The sequence below is a fragment of the Zingiber officinale genome, chromosome 2A (assembly GCF_018446385.1).
Source record: "Zingiber officinale cultivar Zhangliang chromosome 2A, Zo_v1.1, whole genome shotgun sequence".
NCBI classification, from domain to species: domain Eukaryota; kingdom Viridiplantae; phylum Streptophyta; class Magnoliopsida; order Zingiberales; family Zingiberaceae; genus Zingiber; species Zingiber officinale.
Genome location: NC_055988.1, coordinates 23784882 through 23809411, shown reverse-complemented (window position 1 = coordinate 23809411; position 24530 = coordinate 23784882). Strand labels below are relative to the sequence as shown.

The 24530-nt window shown below is 42.4% G+C and overlaps 3 protein-coding genes across 4 annotated transcripts in view; all 3 read left to right on the top strand.

The window, feature by feature from the left end:
• The window catches only part of LOC122040941 (GDSL esterase/lipase LIP-4-like), a 68234-nt gene extending 59223 nt beyond the window's left edge, over positions 1-9011 (top strand). For both annotated transcript variants that reach the window (XM_042600428.1, XM_042600429.1), the window contains exon 5: positions 8641-9011. In XM_042600428.1, the coding sequence (XP_042456362.1) occupies positions 8641-8966 (326 nt within the window). In that variant the 3' untranslated portion in view covers positions 8967-9011. The remainder of the gene's footprint in view (positions 1-8640) is intronic.
• A 928-nt stretch (positions 9012-9939) lies between these two features.
• On the top strand, positions 9940-19258 carry LOC122040939 (ATP-citrate synthase alpha chain protein 2-like). The gene is made up of 11 exons (XM_042600427.1): positions 9940-10097; positions 10298-10474; positions 10622-10864; positions 11066-11121; positions 11485-11595; positions 11693-11774; positions 18163-18258; positions 18412-18513; positions 18603-18719; positions 18795-18911; positions 18984-19258. Exons 1-11 carry the CDS (start codon positions 9999-10001, stop codon positions 19053-19055), a joined length of 1272 nt encoding a protein of 423 aa, XP_042456361.1. The 5' UTR covers positions 9940-9998; the 3' UTR covers positions 19056-19258.
• A 3333-nt stretch (positions 19259-22591) lies between these two features.
• LOC122043591 (probable transcription factor At5g28040) lies at positions 22592-23521 on the top strand. Its single transcript, XM_042604203.1, has one exon. The coding sequence runs from the start codon at positions 22592-22594 to the stop codon at positions 23519-23521; it is 930 nt and encodes a 309-aa protein (XP_042460137.1).
• Positions 23522-24530: the final 1009 nt, after the last annotated feature.

Here is a 24530-nt window from a genome sequence, read left to right as displayed (position 1 = left end):
TTGTCATCCAATGAGCATGCGGTCGAGTCGGCTCTAGTTAGGCAGAACGGCCAGGATCAGCAGCCTGTATATTTTATAAGTCATATATTGAAGGATGTTGAATCCCGCTACACCGATCTCGAAAAACTTGCATACGCTTTGATTCTAGCTGCCCGGAGGCTTCGTCCTTACTTCCTAGTGCACACGATCATCATGCTAACCAACATCGCTCTGGGACGAGTTCTTCTCAACCCAAAAGTATCGGGGAGGCTAATCAAATGGACGACCGAGCTGAGCGAGTTCGATATTTAGTATCAACCCCGAGCGACAATCAAGGCTCAAGTAGGGATGGCAATGGGGCGGGGCGGGGGCGGGTTTGTCATTCCCATCCCCGCTCCGTCCTCATTTTTTCGGGTTCGGGGATTCCCCGAACCCGAACCCATGGGAATCAAATTCCCATCCCCGCCCCATCCCTATATTTAATTATTATTATTATTATTATTATTATTATTATTATTATTATTATTATTATTAATGATAATATTAATATCAATATTATTAATATTATTATTATTATTATTTAAAAAATCTTATTATTATTTATTAATAATAATATTCGGGGCGGGTTCGGGGATGGGGATAGTATTCCCATACCCGCCCCAAGCCCGCCCCATCCCCGAAAAATCGAGGATCCCCATCTCCATTTCGGGTTTTCCCCGCGGGGCCCCGAACCCACGGGGAAAATTGTCATCCCTAGGCTCAAGCCTTGGCAGATTTTGTCATAGAAGTCCAGAGAGACGAGCCGACAACAACATAGAGGATATATGTGGACGGCTCGTCCACTCGATAGGGCAGCGGGATCGGCATATTGCTCATCTCACCACGGGAGGACAGGATACACCTGTCCGTTCGGCTGGACTACCGAGCCACAAATAACGAAGTAGAGTATGAGACGCCGATAGCCGGCCTGCAGGCAGCTCGACACGTGGGGTCAGTTAAAGTCACCATCCACTCACACTCCCAGCTCGTCACCCAGCAGTTATCCGGGATGTTCGAGATAAACAATGCTCGACTGAGCCTCTATGCAGAGGCTTTTGAGAAACTGAAGGCTGACTTCCGAGAGGTCATTATACAGAAGATCCCCCGAGCGGAGAATCAGGCTGCTGATGAGTTAGCAAAATTATCCAGTTCGTTAACGCCGATCGCCATCGGTCAACCAATCGAACAAGTCTCACTTGTGGCGCAGGTCGACCGGATGGAGGGAATAACCTTCCCGAGTGATTGGAGGATAACCCTGATGGAGTTTTTGCGGTCGGGAGCTATACTTGTCGATCCGAAAGAAACCCGCTTATTGAAAAAGAGGGTCGGGCGGTTCACTTTGATCGGCGACCAGCTCTACAAGAGAGCCTTCTCCCGGCCCTCTTCTCAAGTGCGTCAGACCGGAAGACGTCGAGTACATCCTGAAAGAGGTGTACTAAGACTCTTGCGGAGGTCATCTGGGTGGACGCGCATTAACCCGAAAAATACTTCTCGCTGGATATTTCTAGCCGACCCTCCAAGAAGACGTCGCTCGGACGGTGGCTGCATGCCTATCCTGCCAAAAGTATCACAACATGCTGCACCGGCCGACCGAGGAAATGAAAGCGTCCACGGTATCATGCCCGTTCGACCAATGGGGCATGGACATCGTCGGACCTTTCCCTATAGCTACTGGTTAGCGAAAGTTTCTGCTCGTTGCGGTGCACTACTTCTCGAAGTGGGTAGAGGTTGAGCCGCTTGCAAGAATCACCGAGCAGATGATAACCAAATTTATTTGGCAGAACATTATTTGCTAGTTCGAAATCCCACGCCAACTTGTGTCCGATAATAGAAGACAATTCATCGTTCGGGAGCTTAGAGAGTGGTGTGAAAGCTACGATATCCAATAATCCTTCACCTCAATGGCCTACCCTTAAAGCAACGGGCAAGCAAAAGTCGCCAATCGGGAGATCCTCAGAGTCTTGCGCGCTCGGCTCGACCACATTGGAGGCAGCTGGGTCGATGAGGCCCCCAGTGTGCTATGGGCTCTCCACACGACTCCGAAAGAGGTGACCGGCATAACCCCATTCCAGTTGGTGTACGACAGCGAGGCAGTGGTCCCCGTGGAGGTCGGGATGGAATCCAATCGGGTGCAACTGTACGACGGAGGGAAAGCCGAACGGAGGCTAATGGAGCTCGACTTGGTGGACGAAGCGAGGACAAAAGCAGTCGTTTGACTAACGGCGTACCGGCAGCGAATGAAGCCAAGCGACAACCGGCGAGTGATCCCGAGATCCTTCTAGGTTGCCGACCTCGTTTGGAAGAAAGTAAAGCTAGTCGACGACGTCGCCAAGCTCGAGGCACCCTGGGCAAGACCGTTCAAGGTTGTGTAAAAGCTCCGATCGAGCGCGTACTATCTAGAGGATGAAGAGGGAAGGCAGCTCGAGAGGCCATAGAGCACGAACCATTTTCAACCCTACAAGGCTGGATGAGAGGTGCGCAAGTGAATCTTGTACTTTGTATCTGTTGTATGTTTGTCGAACGCAAGGCAAAGTTTGAATAATAAAGCAAAGGCCTCTCAAGTGCATCTCCCTCAACGGTCAAGCAGCGACTTTAAACCTGGGTGTATGAGTTTATATCAACGGTCAAGCGGCGACCTTAAACGCGAGTCAGCACAAATCGTCGAGCGGCGACATTAAAACCTCATCTCCACCAACCGTCGAGCGGCGACGTTAAAACCTCGTCTCCACCAATCGTCAAGCGATGACGTTAAATGTGAGTCTTCGTCAAACCGTCGAGCGGCGACGTTAAACTCTTGTCTCCATTAGCGGTCGAGCGGCGACCTTAAATCCAAGTATTCGTCAAACCGTCGAGCGGCGACGTTAAACTCTTGTCTCCATCAGCGGTCGTGTGGCGACCTTAAACCCGAGTCTTCGTTAAACTGTCGAGCGACGACGTTAAAATCTTGTCTCCATCAGCGGTCGAGCAGCGACCTTAAACCCGAGTTTTTGTCAAATCGTCAAGCGGCGACGTTAAACTCTTGTCTCCATCAGCGGTCGAGCGGTGACCTTAAACCCGAGTCTTCGTCAAATCGTCGAGCGGCGACGTTAAACTCTTGTCTCCATCAGCGGTTGACCGGCGACTTTAAACCTGAGTCTACAACCACCCGTCAAGTGACGACGTTAAACCCCTGCCCTTGCTAACGGTCGATCACCGACCTTAAACACTTGGCTCAGTGCGAGGACAAGCAGCGGCTACTCAAAGGCCCAAGTCTGCATAATGTAGTGACCGTTTGGCACTGCTCGTCAAAGCGTCCCTGGGATCGAGCGGCGACACATAGAACTAGTGCACCACTGAGTTCGAAGTGGGTTGGTCATCTAAGGGGACCAACTGTGGACGAGCGGGGTCACAAGGCCGCGAGTTCGTTTCAAAATCAAAGGAGTTGAAAAAAGATGCAAGAAAATAAAAGTCGTCCAAACGGACAAGTATTCATTAAAACTTCAAGAGGATTACAAATTATAAAGCCCTCAACCTCACTCAAGGTAATCCAGGACGTCGTCGGGCAGCGCGGTAGTAAGCTTGTCCCGACTTATATCCTTGTTGGTCAGATTGGCCGGCAGGTGGCCTCCCTCGCGGAGCTGATCGATCGTCCTGTCGATCGCCAAATCATATAGTCAGAGGGCCTAGTTGGTGACTTTATCGCAGAATGCGTCCGAGCAGATGTAGGCTTGGTCGGAGGGGCTTGGTCGGTGACCTACTCCCCTCAGCATCCTGATAAATCTTCAATGCTGCTCGGGAGACCTCCAGCTCGTTCTTTGTGGCGGCAAGTGCAGCATCCTTGGAGGCGATTTAGCCGCGGAGGGCCTTTCTTCGGCCAAGCGGTTGTTCCGCTCGGTGACCAGGAAATCTTTGGCCTCCTTCAGCTTCTGGGTGAGAGCCCGGGCCTCCTTATTCTTCTCATCCAGATCGGCAATGGCCCTGTTCTTGCTCGTGTCCGCTGACTCGATCTTGTTGTCAAAAGTGACGACTTGTTTGTTAAGTTGCTCCAGCATGGTGACCTGACTAACGCTGTTGGTTCGTTCGGCCTCAAGCAGCTTATCGCTCTTCTCCAGAGCGGCTTACAGTTTGGCCACCTCGGCGTCTGTTTTTTTCCTGAGCGGTGGAGGATTGGTCGCTCGACGCCTTCAACTGCTTAACTTCCTTCTTCAGAAAGGCGAGCCTGTGGCACATGACCAGACTCTCCACCCAGTACTGTGGAAAAGCAAAAAAGAATTTGTGAGTGTCGATCGGACGTAAACTATGAATTTACATTAAAGTACTTACTGCAATGGACATTTGGGTGTGACTGTTCGTAAGGGCGCCCGGAGGCATCTTCGCCGCACGGGCTCGAGTGTCCTCCCAGATTTTGGCGAGTGGCTCCTGTATAATAATCTAGTGTTCGGGGTCTTGATACCCAGCACTTGGCCCACTGTACTCTTAGGTGGGCAAGTGGAGAATCACAGTGATATGGCGTTGGCCGCTCGAGGCTGACTGCACCGAGGTTGCCCGACCCAAGGGGCGAGACATCGTCGGCGGGTGAATGCGGGACTTCTCAACCTTGGAAGGCTTCGAAGTCGGTGGCATGAAGGCCACCGGCGGCGCGACGAGAGTCCCTTGGGGCAGATCGGCAAGGGATGCCGTCCGATCAGACGACATGGAGGCCATTGTTAGTTGAACCGGAGTTAGGGTCGAAGTTTCGACCCGCTCGGCCGACTGCGCCGCCGAAGTGGCGGAACGCAATGAAGGTTCGACTCGTCGCCTCTTGCGCTGGTTCAGTGGCACATCATAGGAGGTCGAGCCCGATGGCTCCTTGACAGGAATGATGGGGCGTTACTCGGCCGGAGGTTGTGAGCCCGGGGTGGCTCCTTCACTCGGCGCGTGGCTAGCCTCTCCTTCGCCCACCACCACGGGCGTCTCCTCGCTTAGGCCGAGCGGATCTTCGTGGGAGCTGACTGGTTAGAGGCCTCGGCTCGCCAGTTCTTCAGTAACCACCGCCTCGATCGTGGCGTCCTTGAGCTTCGCCTTGCTGGCCACCCGTGCTCGCATCATGACTTCGGTTGCAAAATAGAAGGAAAAATTAGTTAGCATCAAAGGAGGAATTAAAGAAGCTTCATACCTAGGTTGGTCGGCAGCCGGGTGCGGATCGGACTCAGGCCGAAGATGTACAAGACACCCTCCAGCAGTAGTTTATGAATGTTATACTTCTGGCCGACAAGCATGGAGTTCAAGTAGTCCGATCGACTCTTATAGCTTTTCAGAGGAGGTTGAGACGCCACTTCGAGCTACCAGCTGGTTTGGAAGTCTGGCCGCTTGGGAAGACGCATAAAGAAAAAATACTCTTTCCAGTGCTTGTTGGAGGTCGACATCTTGTTAAAGAATACCAAGCCGACCCGAGACTGGAAGATGAAGGTCCCCGGATCGGACAGTTTGGGGTAGTAAAAATAATGGAAGATCCGAGGGATAAGAGGAATGTCGTGCAGATGAAAGAGGATGATGACTCCGCACAACAGTTGAAATGAGTTCGACACAAGTTGAGGAAGGGAAATGTGGAAATATTTACAAACTGCTGTTATAAAAGGATGAAGGGGAAACCGCAGACCGACGATGAATTGGCCTCGGAAAAAAGAAAGGCAGCCAGTCGGCGGGAAATTGGGACGATCGGACGAAGAATGCAGAATGATCTGATGATCGGAAGGAATTTCAAAAGCCTCACGCAGGCTCTCAGCGTCGGCCCCATCAAACCTAGACTCCATGGATGAGTACCAAAGTCCAGGGGCAGGAGAAGCGGCTGAGAAGAGCTGGCCATCGCAAAAACAGACGCAAAAAGGAAGAAATGCGATCGAAAAGATAGAAAAAGGTCGCTGGAATGTCAACGGAACAAAGAGAAAGGCCGAAAAAAGATCAAGGCAGACGCAATGGGGAGAAAGCTTACGGGAGAAGGGTCACTGGGAAGACCGAGATCGCCGGAGAAGAAGCACCGAAGATTGCCAGAGCTCGAAGGAAGCAAGAACTCGAACTGCAGGAACTCGCACGCGAAGTGTGCGAAGGAAGCGGTGCAGCGGGCTTATAAGGCCTGAGCTCGCTCGACTGAAGTCATTCGATTTAGATCGCGGAAACCCAGGCCAAGATCGTCAAACGTCACATCACGCCTGTCACGTCAGGGCGTGTGGCGGCAGTAGGCGCGACACGTGGCGCACCACCAAGGGTTGGCATGGAAGCACATTCAATCTTAATGCGCAGGGATTTGCACGATTTCTAAGAAATCTGGGTGATGTCAACCGGATCGCGCTCGCCCGAGACAACTCAAGGAGAATTTTTACAAGTGTAAACCTTCGTCATGTTGATCAGATAGAGGGAGCGTACTTATGCCCGTTCGACAAGCTTTAACAGGCCGATCAGCTAGGATCGAGCCCATACCGATCGAAGGCCACGCAACAATGAAGGCCAATTAGAAGGGAATCTGCTCACAATTATCTAGTCAGTCGAACTACAACCTCTTTCGACTAGACTTGAATGGGAGGCTTGTGATGCGGTGATGATAAGGGGCCACCTTGCTGCCACGGGGGAAGTCAAGTTAAGACGGTCAACGGGTGGACAGTGTTGGCCGGTCGTGCGAGGCATACGCCGATCGGGGATTAAGCACCGACTCACTGTCTTCGGCACAAGGAGTAAGCAAACCGACGCTCAAGGGATGCGTAGAAGATGAGTCGAGTGGCTCTTCCTCCCGTCCTAACAGCAGACTTGATATCAGCTGAGCACACAGACAATGAACTACCCACCGAGCAGCTATCCCGCTTGGTCGAGCAATCGAGCATGTGGACAGTGGACTTCCGGCCTAGCGGTTATCCCGCTCGGCCCGACAACAGATGACACTTGGATAGTGGACTTTCAGCCGAGCGACTATCCCGCTCGGCGCGACAACGGACTTTCAACCGAGCAGGTATCTCGCTCAGCGTGATAGCAGACAACATAGGAATAGCAGAATTCCGGCCGAGCGGAATATCTTTCGACATCCTTTTGGGAGCTAGTGCTGCTGACAGGCGGCATGGTCAGACAGAAGATCGTACGACGGAAGTTTTCATTATAGAGATATGTTTGGCCCGTTAAGGTACTCTGTCAGAGGCACTTTACTGATACGTCTTTTCAGGGGAAGCTTTGAGATGCATGCTTATCTTGGGAAACGTGTACCCGTACTTCCGGATCTCTATATAAAGGGGTCCAAACATCGACGGAGGTATTCTTTACATGCGATTTCTACTATTGCGCTACAGTTCTCTTTGCTTCTTCTTGCTTCGCAGGAGATTGAGTTGAGCGTCGGAAGACCATCGCCGGAGACCGCTTCCCTGGCTCGGCACTGACTCTGCTTGTGTTGCAAGCAGGAGCGAAGTCCATAAGAGGTCAACAAAAGTGCCACATTCCGACATCCATCTCATCAATTTTTGAACAGAATCACCTTCAATTAATAGATTTGTAGCACTTGCTATAGTCCAACTATGACACTCTATACCAAAAGTGTGGCATAATAGGCAACAAAATAAAACCTGTCATCTCAACCAAAGCGTGACACACCTACTTTAACTAAGCTGTAGCATTTACTATGACCAAATTGTTGAACATATTATATCCAAACTATAACACTTCCTAAACCAATATATGATAAAATCAAACAATGACAGGGCAACTAAATAATAGCACTAAATCAAACAATGACAGGGCAACTAAATAATGACACTAATGTTGGATTGTAGTCATTCCTTCTACTAAATTAGGACTAAGCATTCGATTAAAAATTGAATTGATCAAATCAAATAAATCAAAATTGAATTAACCGATTTTTTTTTTTTTTTTTGACAAATCGAACCAATGGAATTTTGCCACTAAAATTAAAGAAACTGAGCAAATATAAAATTGATTAATTCAATCGATTATCCAATTAATTGAATTTTTCTTAATAGTCAACTACTATTGTACAATTGAGTCAATCAGTCGAGCTTACCTATTTGATATATTGAGTCTATAACACCGGTTTAGGTACAACAATTGATTGCTCGTAACATGATAATTTAATCTGTTTAATCAAATTCGGAGTTTTAAAACTGCGATTGAACCGAATAAATTGTTATCTTATTTTTTAAAAATTTAAAATTTCAAATTAATCAGATTGAATTTTCAAATTTTGTCGGTTCAATTAATTATTTCGGTTTAATCAAATATTTTGCTCACTCATATACTAAACTGCCATACCTACTAAACAACGAGTATACAACAAAATCAATCAATACTTACACCTAAACCAAAACCAAACTGAGAGACATACTATAATTGAATTGTATCAACTACATATGTTGATACCTAGTATAATCAAACTATGCCACCGTCCTATTGCGTCAATGTGTAGCAGCAAAATTGAATCGTGACACTTCAATCAAATGATGTCATGTCATGCCACAATCAAATTATGATGCCTTTTCTGAAACTGTACTGCTGTGTTGCTTGAATCATTATATGAAGCTGATTCACTTGATCTTCAGAGGAGACATTTATATAAGTTTATCTAGACCTATCCGTGCAACCTCCACGACTCTGCCCTCATTTACTTTGCAGGCTTTGAGACTGCATTCATGGCCTGCTGTGGCCATGGTGGACCTCCATACAACTACAACAATGACATCGGTTGTGGGCATCCTGAAAGCCAAGTCTGCGCCATTGGATCCAAGTATATTAGTTGGGACGGAGTTCATTATACAGAGGCTGCTAATTCTATGGTGGCTTCAAAGATAATGACAGCCAAGTATTCAAATCCAACTCTTGTATTTGGATTTTTTTTGCAACATGTGATTTCATATATTTTTTTTTCTGAAATGGAAATCAGTAGTACTCTAAGTTTGTCTTTACGAGGAGTTTTAAACTTAAATGCCAAAATGTTATGAAAGAATAGACAAAAGGTTAGCAATCAGTTTTAGAAATGATATTAAAGCCCAGTGTGGTTCACCCCTCCATTATACTTAGTCGATGGTGAACTTCTGCATGAGTCTCTTCCTTTTGAACTTGTATATGCAGTGCAGAATATCGCGCTCGCACCGGGTGGCCAAGAAGGCTAGCAACCTTTGGTTGTGCGCTTTCTTTAGAGGAACTTATTTTACAAATTTATCATAGTTGAAAATCGAATTAGATATATCGTAATTAGGAATTGAATCATGAATATATAGATGATAACTTGAATGTTCTATCGTTATATTATAGTTCTGAGATGCGCCTATGTCGTTTGAAACTTTATCGAGGAAGTAATGGCAACCATCACACAATAAGCTCGTGCCTCGCTTTGTATGGTCTTCTCTGAGTTGCATGTTTAATGTCTCTAAACAAACTTAGGCTTGTTTCATTGTTAGCATCAGACAATTAGTTGGAAGTTAGAACCAACGGATAAGGCCAACGTCAGAGAAACCAGGCCAACCTCACGTGACGACGTGCTACCTATCTATTTCAAATCAAAAGATGGAATACGGATCCAACGCCTGAGATCATGTCACATGATCAACTGCCAGTCGAGTCTCACCTTTGTGCCATTGACACCTCTGAATTGCCGCTCCCAATTTGAAACAGAACTTGTAATGAATCCGATCGAACCCAATGTGGCCCACCACGAAAACTTCCCTTTAAGCAACGTTGGCCCACCCAAACCGACGGGGCACGAATCGGACGGGTCACCTTCCTTTCCAAAACTTTTGACGGTGGATATCGAAGAAACGGGCAGCGGAGATCAACAGCCGTCCGCTGCGAAGAGCAGTTAGGTGGGCGCGTCGACTGCCGTCCGTCAAACCTAACCACTTCTGCGCCATCACTGCGAGCGCCCACCTACTCCGGTTGGGCGGATCTCCACCGTGCATCGGTGTCTGTGCCTCCTCTCCACGCGGCTATATAAGGAAATCAGGGGAGAAGGAAAGAGAAGCGAGTGGAAGAGCATGGCGAGGAAGAAGATCCGGGAGTACGATTCCAAGCGGCTCCTCAAGGAGCACCTCAAGCGTCACGCAGGCATAGATCTACGGATCCGCTCCGCTCAGGTTGCTTCTTCTCTCTTTCCCTTGATCACTCCTTCGCTGATCTTGTTTTACGAGTTCTTTTTTTTTGTGTGTGTTTAAAGGTCGATTGTGAGGTTTTGTCGGTGCGAATGATTCTGTTTTTGAATTTTTTGTTGTTGAAATTTGTGGTCGGGGGGACTGGAAGCTGATGGGAAAGTTCTGTGATGGCGGATTTGTAATAGGTGACGGAAGAGACGGACTTCAATGAGTTGGCAAACGTGGAACCGTGGCTTTCGTCGGAGAAATTGGTCGTGAAGCCGGACATGCTGTTTGGAAAGCGGGGGAAGAGCGGTTTGGTGGCTCTCAATTTAGATCTGGCTCAGGCGGCCCAGTTTGTGAAGGAACGCCTAGGAAAGGAGGTGGGGATCTATTCTTTTGTATTTTCCTTTTCTGTAATGGGCTAATAGTTTGACTGAATCTAATCTGATTCGGATCTACGATTGCTTTGTTCTTTGTTATCCAACTGTCTGGTAAGGTGGAGTCTAATTTTGTTCTGGTTATTCAAGGTTGAGATGGAAGGATGCAGAGCGCCTATTACCACATTTATTATTGAGCCATTTGTTCCCCATGATCAAGAGTACTACCTCTCCATTGTGTCTGAAAGGCTGGGTTGCACAATCAGCTTCTCAGAGTGTGGAGGCATTGAAATAGAGGAGAACTGGGACAAAGTTAAGACAGTTTATCTTCCTACAGAGAAGCCCATGACAGCTGATGCGTGTGCTCCATTGATCGCAACCCTTCAGCTGGAGGTGAGCTCCATCGATTTCATGGTTATTGTTCGTTGAATTCTCTATGCTTGCTGTTCTGATGAATTTGCAAAGATAATCATTCACTTAGAAACTTCACTTTCAAACTAATTCTGCTTGGGCTTACAAAATTTTCACGTCTGATATATTTTAGACATTTTGTAAATGCCATAACTGTGTGTCTTGTTGCATTGCTTGATTCAGGTGCGAGGGACAATAGGAGATTTCATAAGGGGGGTCTTTGCTGTGTTCCAAGGTATGCTAAGGGTTATTCATCTCTATGTACATCTAGAATGGATTCCACATTTGTTGCTTTCTGAAGCACATATTCTTTTTATGGAGAACACTCTTTAACTATTATGCTACTGAAAAACATTGTATATCCTACAATGGGCTGTCCAATACTCTTCTGTTCCTTTTACTTCACACTGAAGATATGTATTTTAGTAAATTCCTATTATAGGTAGGTAGTTTGATAACTCTTGTTCTATATTATGTTATCCTGTCCTATATGGTTACTGGCTACCTTTTGTTGATTTCGCTATTCTTATATATAAGTTATATTGTTTCATTGAAAATTTGTTTATGATTTGGTATATCTTTAGTTCTCATCATCTTTGCAGATATTTCAGTTTTATAGATATGAACCCTTTTACTTTGGTAAACGGTGAACCATACCCACTGGATATGCGAGGAGAACTGGATGACACTGCTGCCTTCAAGAACTTCAAAAAGTATGTTGTTTGTAGGCTTCAAATAGCCTTGGGCAAGGTGCTTTCTGATGTTCACTTCTTCTAAAAATATCTTTCTAAAATTGAACTCATTATTTAGGTGGGGAAACATTGAATTTCCTCTTCCTTTCGGTAGAGTACTGAGCCCCACAGAGAAGTTTGTTCACAAACTTGACGAGAAGGTAAAAGGCTTAAATTTAATATTTTTCATTTCTATTTAATTCCAATATTTATCAGGATGAGGAGCTACAATACTCTGTAATCTTGCTTATATTTGCACTACACTTAGAAACATCATTAATATCTCTTTCTTATTTTCTACTTATCTTAAGTATCAAAACTGTCCATAGCTTTTGTTTTCAGAGATTGAGCAAGAAAAGATTGCATCGTAAAATATAATTATTACTAATACACCCTATATACAGGACTCAGGTATAGCACTCAATATCTAAGCATTCCATATAGGGCTAAATCTGAATTCATATAACAATTAACTCTGGAGACTTACACTCCCCCTCAAGGTAGAGTATAAGTACTAGATTTCCAACTTACTTTTTACATATAATAAAAAGGCTATAATTAGAAGAAAAAAAAAATAACCACAAAATGATGAAGATGTGGTGCTTTAGATTGATCTTAAAAAGAGTTGGCAGCTGCACTTGATGAGAATATGAATTAATTTAGTTTCCATTCGAGTACTATAATATTGCTCTTTAACTGAATATAGCATAGGATTCTGAAGTTTGCAAAGATGAAATGGAAACTTATGAAGAGTTGCAGAGAAAAAGAGTTAAAAGCACATTTTCAATATCGATTCTTGAAGCGACTTAATATCAGGAGAGAGACTAAGAAAGTCTGGTATTACTTTAATAGTTGAGGAGAAGATGTCAGCGAGGAGATGGAGTAGCATTCTAACATTTTCCACCCATAGAAAGATTGAGAGTCTTAGAAAAGAGACAAAGCTAATGTATATTTTTTTTTGAAGTTACAACCACCGTAGAGATTGATAGAGTTTAAGGCACAAGACATCTGTGAAATCAGAATCAATGCCAACATATTTTTTGAGAGGGGAGAAAATTGGGAAGAAAGTGAATTTTTGGTCTTTTGCCAAGAGGAGAGGATGTCAAGAGAGACATCCTTTCCAAGATAAGAGAAATGTAGGGAAACAATATACGATACCTATTCTCATCTTAAACCATACACAAATATCACATGACAAAGGGGAGATGGTGAGACAATATATCTAAATAGGACATCAAACTCTCATAAGAAGAGAGGAGGGGAGAGAATAAGTTGACATGAAGTTGGGTAAATTAAATGCTCCAAAGTTTGTTTTCATCTCTTTTTCCAAATATGTTTTTGTTATGGTCCCGAGTGCAGGATCGAGTCACGGGTCGAGATCCGGATTTGTACTTGGTCATGCAACACGTAATGGGAAAGGGAAGGGGAAAGACTCGTCCTAGACAGAGTCCAAATTACTCGTGGGAAAGATTCGTTCTAGAGAATCCAAATTACTCAATTTTTCTTCCTCTCTTCATTGATAATAACACTCCTTATATAAGAAGTCAATTACATGGACTATTCAAGGGAAAAAGGAAAAGACCAATCGCTAAAGGAAAGAAGGAATCAAAAATAGAAAGACCCTTTATTTATTTCTACTTATAGCAGTAGCCAATTTTGGCGGTAGCAGATTTATTCCAGCTAATTAGGTAGTGGCAGATTTATTCCAAACTGGCAATTTAGGTAGTAGCAGATTTATTCCACTAGCTAATTAGGTAGTAGCAGATTTATTCCAAGTTGGTAATTTGCTTCCAATTATAGTGGCATCCAACAAAGGTGTCCATATCATCACTCCACTCCTCTCCTCGATGCTGAGCTTGTCCTCAAGCTCGAAAGTGGGGTATAACGTCACTAATAGCATGGAGGAAAATTTCTGAATCCACTTCCACCTCTTCCTCACCTTCCTTGCATCGTCAGACACTTCAATCCAAAACAGGCGTTTACATTTGTGACCCGTGGAGTAGGACTCATCACAATTAAAACAGAGGCCCTTGGTTCTCTGTTCTGCCATTTCGGCGTGGGTCAGGCACTTGAAGAATGAAGTAGGTGGAGTATCCTTGTTGATGCCCCCCGTTGTCTTCGTCTTCGCCAAAGGAGGGTCTCCACTACTGGTGTTGAGCTTGGTTGTGGTCTCACCCCAATTCATGCGCAGAAGCCCCCCGCCTTGATGGAAGTACTGCCTCTGGTCATATTCATTGCAATGCCTAGGTTTTCAGGCTTCTACAGTTCAATGTCAATACAGAGATCTTCGACTAGCCCTGTAGTGAACAAGTCAACCTGTTGTTGTGGTCGAAGGTCTGAGGTCCGGGCAAGGTGGGATTGGAACTACTGTTGGTAGTCTTCTACCGAGCCTGTTGCTTTAGATTTGCTAGCTCTCCCAGTGGGTTGTTGCTCATAGGCGACCCAAAGCGAATATGATAATGGTTTTTGAATTGCTTCCAAGTCATATCAGGTTCTTCCTGTTCCATTTGATCAAACCAAAGTTGGGCTTCCCCTACCAAGTGGAAGGCAGTAAGACCAACCTTGTCGGTTTCTGTGGTCCTTTGGTTGGCAAAGAATTCTTCGCACCTTTTAATCCAGCTCGTGAATCCCCTTCTTAGAATAGGTGGGGAACTCCATCTTCGAGTACCGTGGAACTAGGGTGCCACTAATTGGTGATTTAAGTCTGACCTCCGAGGCTTTAGAAGGGCCACACACTCCACGCGAGTAAGGTTGTTTGCAGTGGGCACCAGCTGTTGTCTTGTCTCTTGAACCATACGGGATAACTCGGCCATCTGCTCCTCTAGTCCTCGTTGGCGGAAAGTGAATTGCTTTATGAAAACTTACTGTTGTGAGATCAATCTTTCCATGAAGATATCGAGTTTGGATGTGATTGGATCCATGTCACCCATGATCAACTCTAATATCAAGTTGTTATGGTCTCGAGTGCAGGATCGAGTCATAGGTCGAGATCCGGATCCATACTTGGTCATGCAACACATAATGGGGAAGGGAAGGGGAAAGACTCATCCTAGACAGAGTCCAAATTACTCAAGGGGAAAGACTCGTCTTAGACAAAGTCCAAATTACTGAATTTTTCTTTTTCTCTTCATTGATAATAACACTCCTTATATAAGAAGTCAATTACATGGACTATTCAAGAAAAAAAGGAAAAAAACAATCGCTAAAGGAAACAAGGAATCAAAAATAGAAAGACCCTTTATTTATTTCTACTTATAGCAGTAGCAGTAGTAGATTTATTCCAGCAGCTAATTAGGTAGTAGCGGATTTATTCCAAATTGGCAAATTAGGTAGTAGCAGATTTATTCCACTAGCTAATTAGGGAGTAGCAGATTTATTCCAAGCTAATAATTTGCTTCCAATTATAGTGGCATCGAACAAATGTGTCCATATTAATTTTTTTTTCACGAATAACCCCCTTTTTGTTTTATACACTTTTTTAAGAATCTGCATTTTGCACCTTCTACAATAAAAAGTTGTCATGAGTTGGTTGATTAATAATAGTCCCTCTTTCTAAAAAATATTTAATTTGACCTCCTTTTTCTTTAACAATTGTTTTTTTTCCTTTGAAAAGTGGACCCACCTAGACTCTCACTTAGTATGGATGAGAATTAACTATTACGGATGTGGTTAGGGTTGAAGCTCACAACATGCTGCCCTGAAACAAGTGGGCAGTGGGAGCCTTGAGCTAGCCCTCATTTAAGATGTGTATAGGGAGACAGTCTCTACTACTCTTGGCTGATTTAGATTAGTGAGCTCCAACCAAACATCTTTTGGATCATCAAAGACAATACTTTCCCAATAAGTTCAAGAACGAGGCTAGAGAAGTTGGATACTTTGTAATTGGCCTATGCCCTATCGTTTAAAATATCATACCATGCTGAGCTTAAACGGTAGAAATGTATTGTTCCAGTAAATTACTAAAACTTGATATGACTTGCCATAAACAATATCTCCTTCCTCGGCTTCATTTCTTTTCTCCTTCAACCTCGAATCTATCATCGACATCATGTATTGAAATGTTGACACGATACCAACTTGAACTCGGGCATGACTTGAGGTTTTGAATCTTGCTATGACGCAACTTGAAACATGTTGGATGAGTAAACTTTTGCCTGTAGGAAATGGGGCAAAAGAAACTAGTTCTCAATTGGAAGAATGCAAATAACCTCAAGATTGGTCTTCAGGTGTTGTTTCTTTGCTTCAAAATGTGGGGATTGAAGTAGAACAAAGGGTGCCAATGAAGGGGAAGGCTAACACTACGTTGGTTTTTTCTTCTTTTTTGGCATTGGTTGGGTTCGTTGGACATGTGATTGACAAGGGTTGAGGAAGGCAAGGGGTGTAGTCATGGCGAGAAGTGGGGCTTGGCATAGTGAATGCTGGCTTGGGGATGGAGGGCTGGCGACGGATGGAGGAGAAAGAATATTCAAATTTTACGATGGTGGAGGGTGGGTAGTATGCTTTGTGATATCAAAGATGTAACCTCCCTTTGAGTTGATTGAAGATTAAAACTTCAATCTTAAAAGGTAATCAATTTGGAATTTAATAGATAATGAAAATATTCTATTAATTAATATAAGTGACAATTAACCCAAAAATATAGAACTACACATAACATCCGACAGTGGTTTCAATTGTGAATTGATATTGGTCAGCATGATCAAAATGTATTATTTTGGTCGTGACCAATACCAATACTATATTGGTAGAATAATGTCATCGTGCCACTTATGCCGGCATAGTTTTGATGATATTGACAAAGATGGAGATGGTGTATGGCTAATATTGTCTAAAATCAAGATAAGAAGATTCTCTCTCCATAACTTAATTCTTTAATTTAATTTGTTGCCCATGGGGAAAGAAGAAACACTATAAAGAGAAAGGGTAGGAGAAGAGATGAAGCACCAATCAATGCGCCAACATCACTATTTAGGAGTGATGTTAGAAGAGAGTGTTGGAGGAATTGAGATGTATCCACATATTGCACCTATGCTTTTTCCAGGTCCAATTGTGTTGTAGAAGTCCAACTATTAATAGTTAATTGAGTCATATTTGAGGACATTTAGAAAAACTTGTTCCAATATTAGATAAGGAGTATTACTTAATATGGATTTCGAAAATTATGAATATGATCTCACTAGAATGCTACAAAAATCAATGTTGTCATGGATACATGTCACTCATTTTGATATTGGCAAGTAATTAATCATTTGAAACCCATGCTATATTTATGTAAGTTGCTTCAGAAATTTAATTTGACTAACTTTCTGAGCTTATATTTGGAGGTAAACAATCTAAGTAGAAGAAGATTATAGAAATAAAACTTATAAGTTTATCTTTGCACACATTGAAGTTGTAGAGAGAAATTGTACCATCTTGATCTAAGATTGAAACTCTGTCATGAACCATATTTTAATCCATGGTTTAAAGTTTCATTCACGAAATGGACGAAATTTACCATTCCTCTGCCGCCCAACACCAGCACCACGAAGGGGACCTCCGCGGGACGTGGTGAGGCCTTTGCGATCTCCACGAGTCACGGCGAAGCCTTCACGACCTCCATGGGTCGTAGTGAGGCCTCTGCAGCCTCCGTGGGTCGTGACGAGACCTCCGCGGTTCGCAATGAGGCCTCTGCGACTATGGGGCCTCCGTGATTCGCGGCGAGGCCTCCGCAGGTCACGGCGAGGCCTATGTGGATTGCAGTGAGGGATGTGTGTGGGCACGGGGTGCAATAATTTAGAAAAAAAAAACTTAGGTTAATAATTTCAATTAATTCCTAGCTATAATAGGATAAGGTAAACATGTTTAATCAAAGCATTATATATATATTGTTTATATATATATTATTTTTTATATTTTAAAAATATTGAAATCATATTGGCACGATATGGTACCAAAATCGTATCATTCTGGTCCTAGACAGAAACTCTAATACGAAACCATGTTTTAATCCTTGAATCCAACAACCAAATATTTGTGACCCATAACTATGAACTCCGATAACTCATAATCCGTTTGCTATGCAACGATTCTGAGTATTTTATTACTCATAGTGAGTGTGCAAATTTTAAATATAACATGTATTCCAAATGTTTATGCAAGCCATTGCTACCATTATAAATTTTTGCATTTGAAAGTTGAGTTTTTAGAGAATTTCATCATCAATAGGAGCATACGAAATTTTGCTGAATTGGTAACGAGCCATTAATATAGTTGCCTGAAAGGTTCTTTTTGACTCAAAGTCTAACTTGAATTGGGGTTTCAATATAACACAGGAAAATGTTTCTACTTTTGATCTCAATTAAACATGACAATACTCAAATAGATTTACTCGTTCATTTAACTTGCTTACTTCCTTGATCCTAGCTGATCAGTCTGCTTGTCTAGTTCAATTTTATGTTAACATAAAGTAGTCGTATCTGTTTCCAGATCCCTTTTTTTTTCTGTAATATCATGTTTTTATCACCTGCTTTATAGGTATACTTACCATTTTAATCTACATTGTTACAGACCAGTGCTTCCTTGAAGTTCACTGTGTTAAATTCCCAAGGACGTATTTGGACGATGGTGGCTGGTGGTGGTGCTAGCGTCATTTATGCTGATACGGTTAGCTCTTTCACCAAATCATTTCCTGCAAAACTTTTGCAATGCTTTTATAAATCTCAACTGAATTTACATGGTACTAAAATTGCTTATATATCTGCTCTAGCCGTATGAACAATAAGCATTGCCCTCAAATCTGACTTAATGGTTGATCAGGTTGGAGATTTGGGTTATGCATCTGAACTCGGTAACTACGCGGAGTACAGTGGTGCTCCAAATGAAGATGAGGTCCTTCAGTATGCTCGAGTTGTCCTTGATGTATGAATTCACTATCAATATCTGGAATATATATCCTCATCTGCATCCTTAACATTGAGATTGTCTCCTTTTTTATCTTTTGCTGACAGTGTGCAACTGCAAACCCAGACGGTCGCAAGAGAGCACTTCTCATTGGAGGGGGTATAGCAAACTTCACTGATGTCGCTGCTACATTCAATGGCATTATCCGGGCCCTGAAGGAGAAGGTGGGTTCTTAAAATTACATTATCTTTTCTTCTCAATCTTTTTAATTTCCCCCTCTTTTTTTATGTGGATCCCAGGAATCAAAACTAAAGGCTGCAAGGATGAACATTTTTGTTCGAAGAGGTGGTCCAAATTATCAGACTGGTCTGGCGAAAATGAGGAAACTGGGCGAGGAGCTTGGGATTCCGCTTGAGGTAAGTTGATTAGATCACGCTACACAAAAACGTTTGAATGGTGATCTAAAGAGAGTTGATTCTTGGTCGCAGGTTTACGGTCCAGAAGCAACGATGACTGGAATTTGCAAACAAGCTATTGATTGCATCACGGCCGCTGCATGACCAACTTCATCATCCATTGTTCTGCTTTTCGCTTGCCCGCTCAAGTTCATGTGTCACTCTTACTTGGGGATTTTGTCAGAGACATTTACTAGAATAATACACTAGATTTTTCATTATCAAAGTTTTTCATTTAGTAACCTCGTGGTGAAAACCAATAACCATTGTAAACCTTTGCCCATCAAGAATGTTTCAAATTGTGAGAATTTGTCCTGAGGTTCTCATACATGGAATCTTCATCTGCAATTGGCCACACACAGCAGGCCAACTGGGCTGTGGCCTATAAATTTATTTTTTTATTTTCAATATAATATATTAAATTGATATACTAAATTTAAAATAAAATATAAAAAATTTGTGTTTATAATTAGTCCTCCAAAATGGGATATAAATTACCAAAGGTAAAAATCAGAAGTTCATTTTTTTTAAAAATTTTTTGTTAGGCAACCCATATGGCCATATTGAAAAAAAAAACACCCTATTATAATTTACATTTTAATTTTTTTATTCCAATACTTTTGACTAAACTTCTATAGCATATTTTAATCTTTGATGTAATAATTTTAAGCAAGTTTATGTTATAATAACTTTGGTCAATTTACAGAATAAGTCAAATACGATTCGTACTCTTTAGATTTTATTTATCTCAATATATAGTTAACTTTTTTTTTAAAAAAATATTATAATAATATTAGAGCGATTTAAATCAAATTAAAATAATTTTGATTTTTTTAAAAATTAATATAATAATATTATATGTATAATAATTTAAATTAAGTTAAAATAATTTAACTCTATTTTATAATAGTTTACTTTAGAAGATAGACGAGATCCTCTTCTTCTGATATTTTTATAATATATATATATATATTTAATAAAGAATGGTCTTTTAATAATAATAAAAATTAAAAAGAATTGCTATAACTCAAATTAGAGTAATTTTGATAATTAAAAATAATAATTTAATATAATAATATTTATACATAATAATTTCGAGAATATACATTTCATAATTTCTTAAATCAGACACTGTACTTTAAGAATTACCAAAGATAGTATTAATTTGGATGACCCATTATTTTTATCGCTCATGTCAACATCTCATTATGTCTCTTACTCTCTCTTCAGTCCCCAGGGCGTAGCACAGATAGAGAGTGTATGATTCTATAGTTGAAAGGTCCAGGAGTCGATCCCCGGGGTGTCACTGTCTGTGGTTAACGTCTCCGCTATACACTTTCCACCTGTATACCTGCATTTACCTCCTTCTATATCCGTGGGACTGACACTAGGGGGGCCGCTGATATGACGGTTCCATATTTTTTTTCTTACTCTCTCTTCTATGACATTAGGCTCCGTGTTTACCGTACCTTTTCATATTATTATAAACATAACGTTATTATGAATGAGATTTGAAATAAGTAATGAGTCATCTTTAAATTTCTTTGTAGTTTTAGAAATTCATATGGTTGTCTAAATCCATATGACTATTTTAGAAATGTGTCTAATCGGATATGTCTAGATCAATTAGTAAATTTCGGTCAAAATCTATTGATTGACCTATATAGGTCCGATTGAACTCATTTTAGATCTTATGAATTTCTAGGACTGTAAGAAGTCTAACAATGCTCTCCATTCCTTATTTCGATATCTTCAGAGGTATTGCAATGTTATACTAACTTTCAATTAGAATATGGTCCGGGTCTCCAAAAAATTAAGCCTACATTGGGTATGATTCGAGTCAAATCAGGGTCGAAGGATCTGAATTAGTACTACCACAGACCTTGTCTGATTCAAGCCTAACGTGGGTCAAATTTTCGAAGATTAGAATTACGTTCTAGTTGAAAGTTGACATAACATTGTAGCAGCTCCGGAGAGAGAAATAAACAATGAAGAGTATCGTTGGACTTCTTACCGTGTCAAAAACTCAAAAATTGAAATGGATCTAATCGGATCTATCTAGATCAATAGATTTTGATCAAACTCATTTATCCTGTGATATTCTGAGATTGCAACAATGATGTCGGTTATTATTTATTTCAGATTTGGTTCATAATGACATTATGTTTATAAGATATGAGCACACAAAGCTCAATGTCACGTAACTAAGAGAGAGAGGATGAGAGACCTGATTAGGTCATGTGCATTCAAAATAATGAAATTATTTTTGAATTACATTGTTTAAAAATGTTGCTAGAATATCACCCTTTACTCCTTAAAGTAGGGTGCATGATTAAAAAATTTTCCAAATCCGCATGCTGTCAATTCCCGTAATAGTTTTAATTAATTGCCACTGTCCCATGTATAGCACAGTAATTAGTTGATTTTTCAGAAGAACAATGATATGCACAAGGAAAAAATCTCAATAAAAATTTCAAGAATAGATACATAAAATCATGGCCCACCATTTCACTTTTTGTGGACATCATCATTTTATGTGTCTATCCTTGAGGTTTTCATTGAGTTTTTTTTCTTGTGCATATCATTTTTCTTTTCAGAATTAACGATTTGAAATTTATCCTATCATACGTCTTATACTTGTATATTTTCATGTACCCTCCTCTATATTCATAGGATCGATATTACGGAGTCGTTAATGTAGAAGATCTACATTTAATTAAATTGTCGCCCTTAGGGTGTAGCACAGATGGTGGATGTATGACATCTCTGGTGTAATGGATAGGGGTTGATTCTCAGGAACTGACAACCTAAAATTTATCCCACCATGCACCTGACGCCTGTGTACTTGCATGTACCTCCCTCCATATCCGTGAGACCGATACTAGGGGTCGTTAATGTAACAAATATATATTTTTTAATTAAATTGCTCCCAGGGCGTAGCGTAGACGGTAGACACATGACATCTCTTGCGTAATGACCAAGAATCGAGTCTCAAGAATTGATGACCTGAGATTTATCCGACCATATACCTGATATCTGTGTACCTATATGTATCTCCTTCCATACAGATCTTCTGGTCCCCTTGTCATGGTCCACTCTTGGACCGGGACAAGGGGATTGGTGGAAGACAATAGTCCCCACCTGTTAACAGGTGGGGGGCCATTGCCCTCCACCAATACAAAGGCTAGACTAATTCATGGTCCAGCCTTTACAGACTAGAGGATCCGTCCCTCGGAATAGGAGGTCGTTAATGTAACAAATGTATATTTTTTTAATTAAATTAAATTAAATTAATTTTATTTTATGTTATGATTACATTTTTGATGGATTGAATTGCCCTGGTCAAAACCTACCGAACCAGCCAAATATATTGGCTTAGTCGAGGCCAGGGCAGACGAGCGATTAAGATTACACAAGTGGCATCTGCGTGAAATCCACACCCTTCATTTTTCTTCTTCTTCCGTTACGTGCTTTAATGAGGTCAACGGATATCCGTTTGACTAATACGTCTACCTAAACCGAGCCGTCTCCACTTGGGCCACCGATTAGGCTAAATAAATCGAGCCCAGGCGAGTCGAGTCGTAACCCGATCCCGATCCATCACGCCTCCCTTGGACCGAGTCCTGACTCGGCCACCAGCCATGGCTTCCTCCGCCGAAGGCGACAAAGGGCGCGCTGCCGGAGAGGCGCCGGAGGGATCCAATCTGCGAAAGGAGGCCTCTCCTGAGCGTTCTCTGATGGTTTCCGTTGCAGGAGGCGAGGAATCGACGCGGCGGGGGTTTCAGAAGCTGTGGACGGACGCGGACGAGATCGCCGTGCTGCAAGGGTTCTGGGAGTTCACGTCTCGGAGGGGAACGGCGCGGGCGGACTACCAGCACGACACGGGTCCCTTCTACGAAGAGATCCGCGGCCGCCTCCGCTGCGATTTCAGCCGGAGCCAGCTGGTGGAGAAGCTCCGCCGGCTGAAGAAGAAGTTCCGCAGCACGGCCGGGCGGATGGCCGCCGACAAGGGATTCGCCTTCCGGAGCCCCCACGAGGAGGTAGCTTTCGAGATCGCGCGCAAGATCTGGAACCCTGTCTTCAAGCGCGGCCGCGACGCGAAAAGCGGCGATCTTGAACGCGGAGATGCCCTAAAAGATGGATCTTTGGACTCGGATCCTGACTTTGAACCTAGACCTCGAGGCCGCCTGAAGAAGGGAAAAGAAACGGTGGCGGCGGCGGCTGCGGCGGTGACGGCGGAGATTGTCGAGGAGGCCGCCGCCTCCGAGGTGGTTCGGCCCAGCATGCCGAATTCCGACATGGTTGAGCAGACCTTGAGGAGTTGCTTCTCGCCGTTATTCAACGAGATACTTTGCACCACAGGTATTGGCATAACAGTATCCAACTCCCCTCCCTTAAACCCTAAGCCACTGAACTCAAGGGCAGCGGCAGCGCCGGCGCCGGCCCTTGCGGGCGATAGATGGAAGCATCAACAAATCCTGGAGCTGGAAGTTTACCTGAAGAGGCTGGATCTTGTTCATGAGTACATCAAATTGAAGCTAGAGGAGCTCAAATCGCAGGGAAGCTGCTAAAACTGGAGGTATTCTATTGAAAAAACAAAAGGAACAAAGAAAAAAAAAAATCATTTTGCTTCTAAATCTTCTTCAGTTTTAGCAGTAATTGCTACTTTCATAATTTATCTCTTGTAAAGTTGTATAGACCATCTGGAATCTAGAAATAAACTTTTGTTTTTACCAATTTAATTTGGTTTCTTTGGATACAGAAAATATTTCCTAAAGATCATCTTTTTCTGTCAAATTGGCATTCCTTTTCCTGTAAATTTCACAGATTTGTTCTTCCCTGGCCTCTTGGTTCTTGAAAAACATCTATATCTTCTTACTTTGTTTTTTTTTTAAAATTTTTATTTGGGTGAAGAATTGGTTGGTTTGCTTGCGTAGAGAAGGTGGTTGTGGGTAACAACAGCAGATTGGGTTTGGTGAGGATTAGTATTGTGTTTCTTATGTTTGGTCTATCCAAAAGATTTCAAGCGGACAAATGGTGGATGGTGGATGCTGATGGAATCCTTCTAATCAAAGACATTATAGAGTAACAATCTTTTAATCAAGGATATTAAACCAATAATCCACCTGCAAAAGCAGAATATTAATAGGAAAGTCCTATATTTAAAAATCAACTTTGCTAATAAAATCTAGCAGTATTTGATGGAAATCAATCATGTAATTACAGGTCTTGAAGCATATTAGGTTAAAATCCTTTAAATTATGGCACCTGAAAATAAATCATGATACTTGTTCATTGTTGGTGAAACAATAAGTAATGAATCATAACATCATCTAATAGCATTGAATCATAAGATTTGATTATCATGTAATGTGGCACCTGATGGAAAAAGTTATAACACTTGATTATACAGAACTGTAACACTCAGTTACATGTAACCATGAAACCTTAGTACTAAAAGAACTGTTATAAATTTGTGTTTTAAGATCTGTACAAATCAGGATGATCATGTCTCATGATTTGCAAGTTCAAATTTTCATCCTAGTTTGCAAAGAAAATGCATGTTCTGAAGTCGTCTTA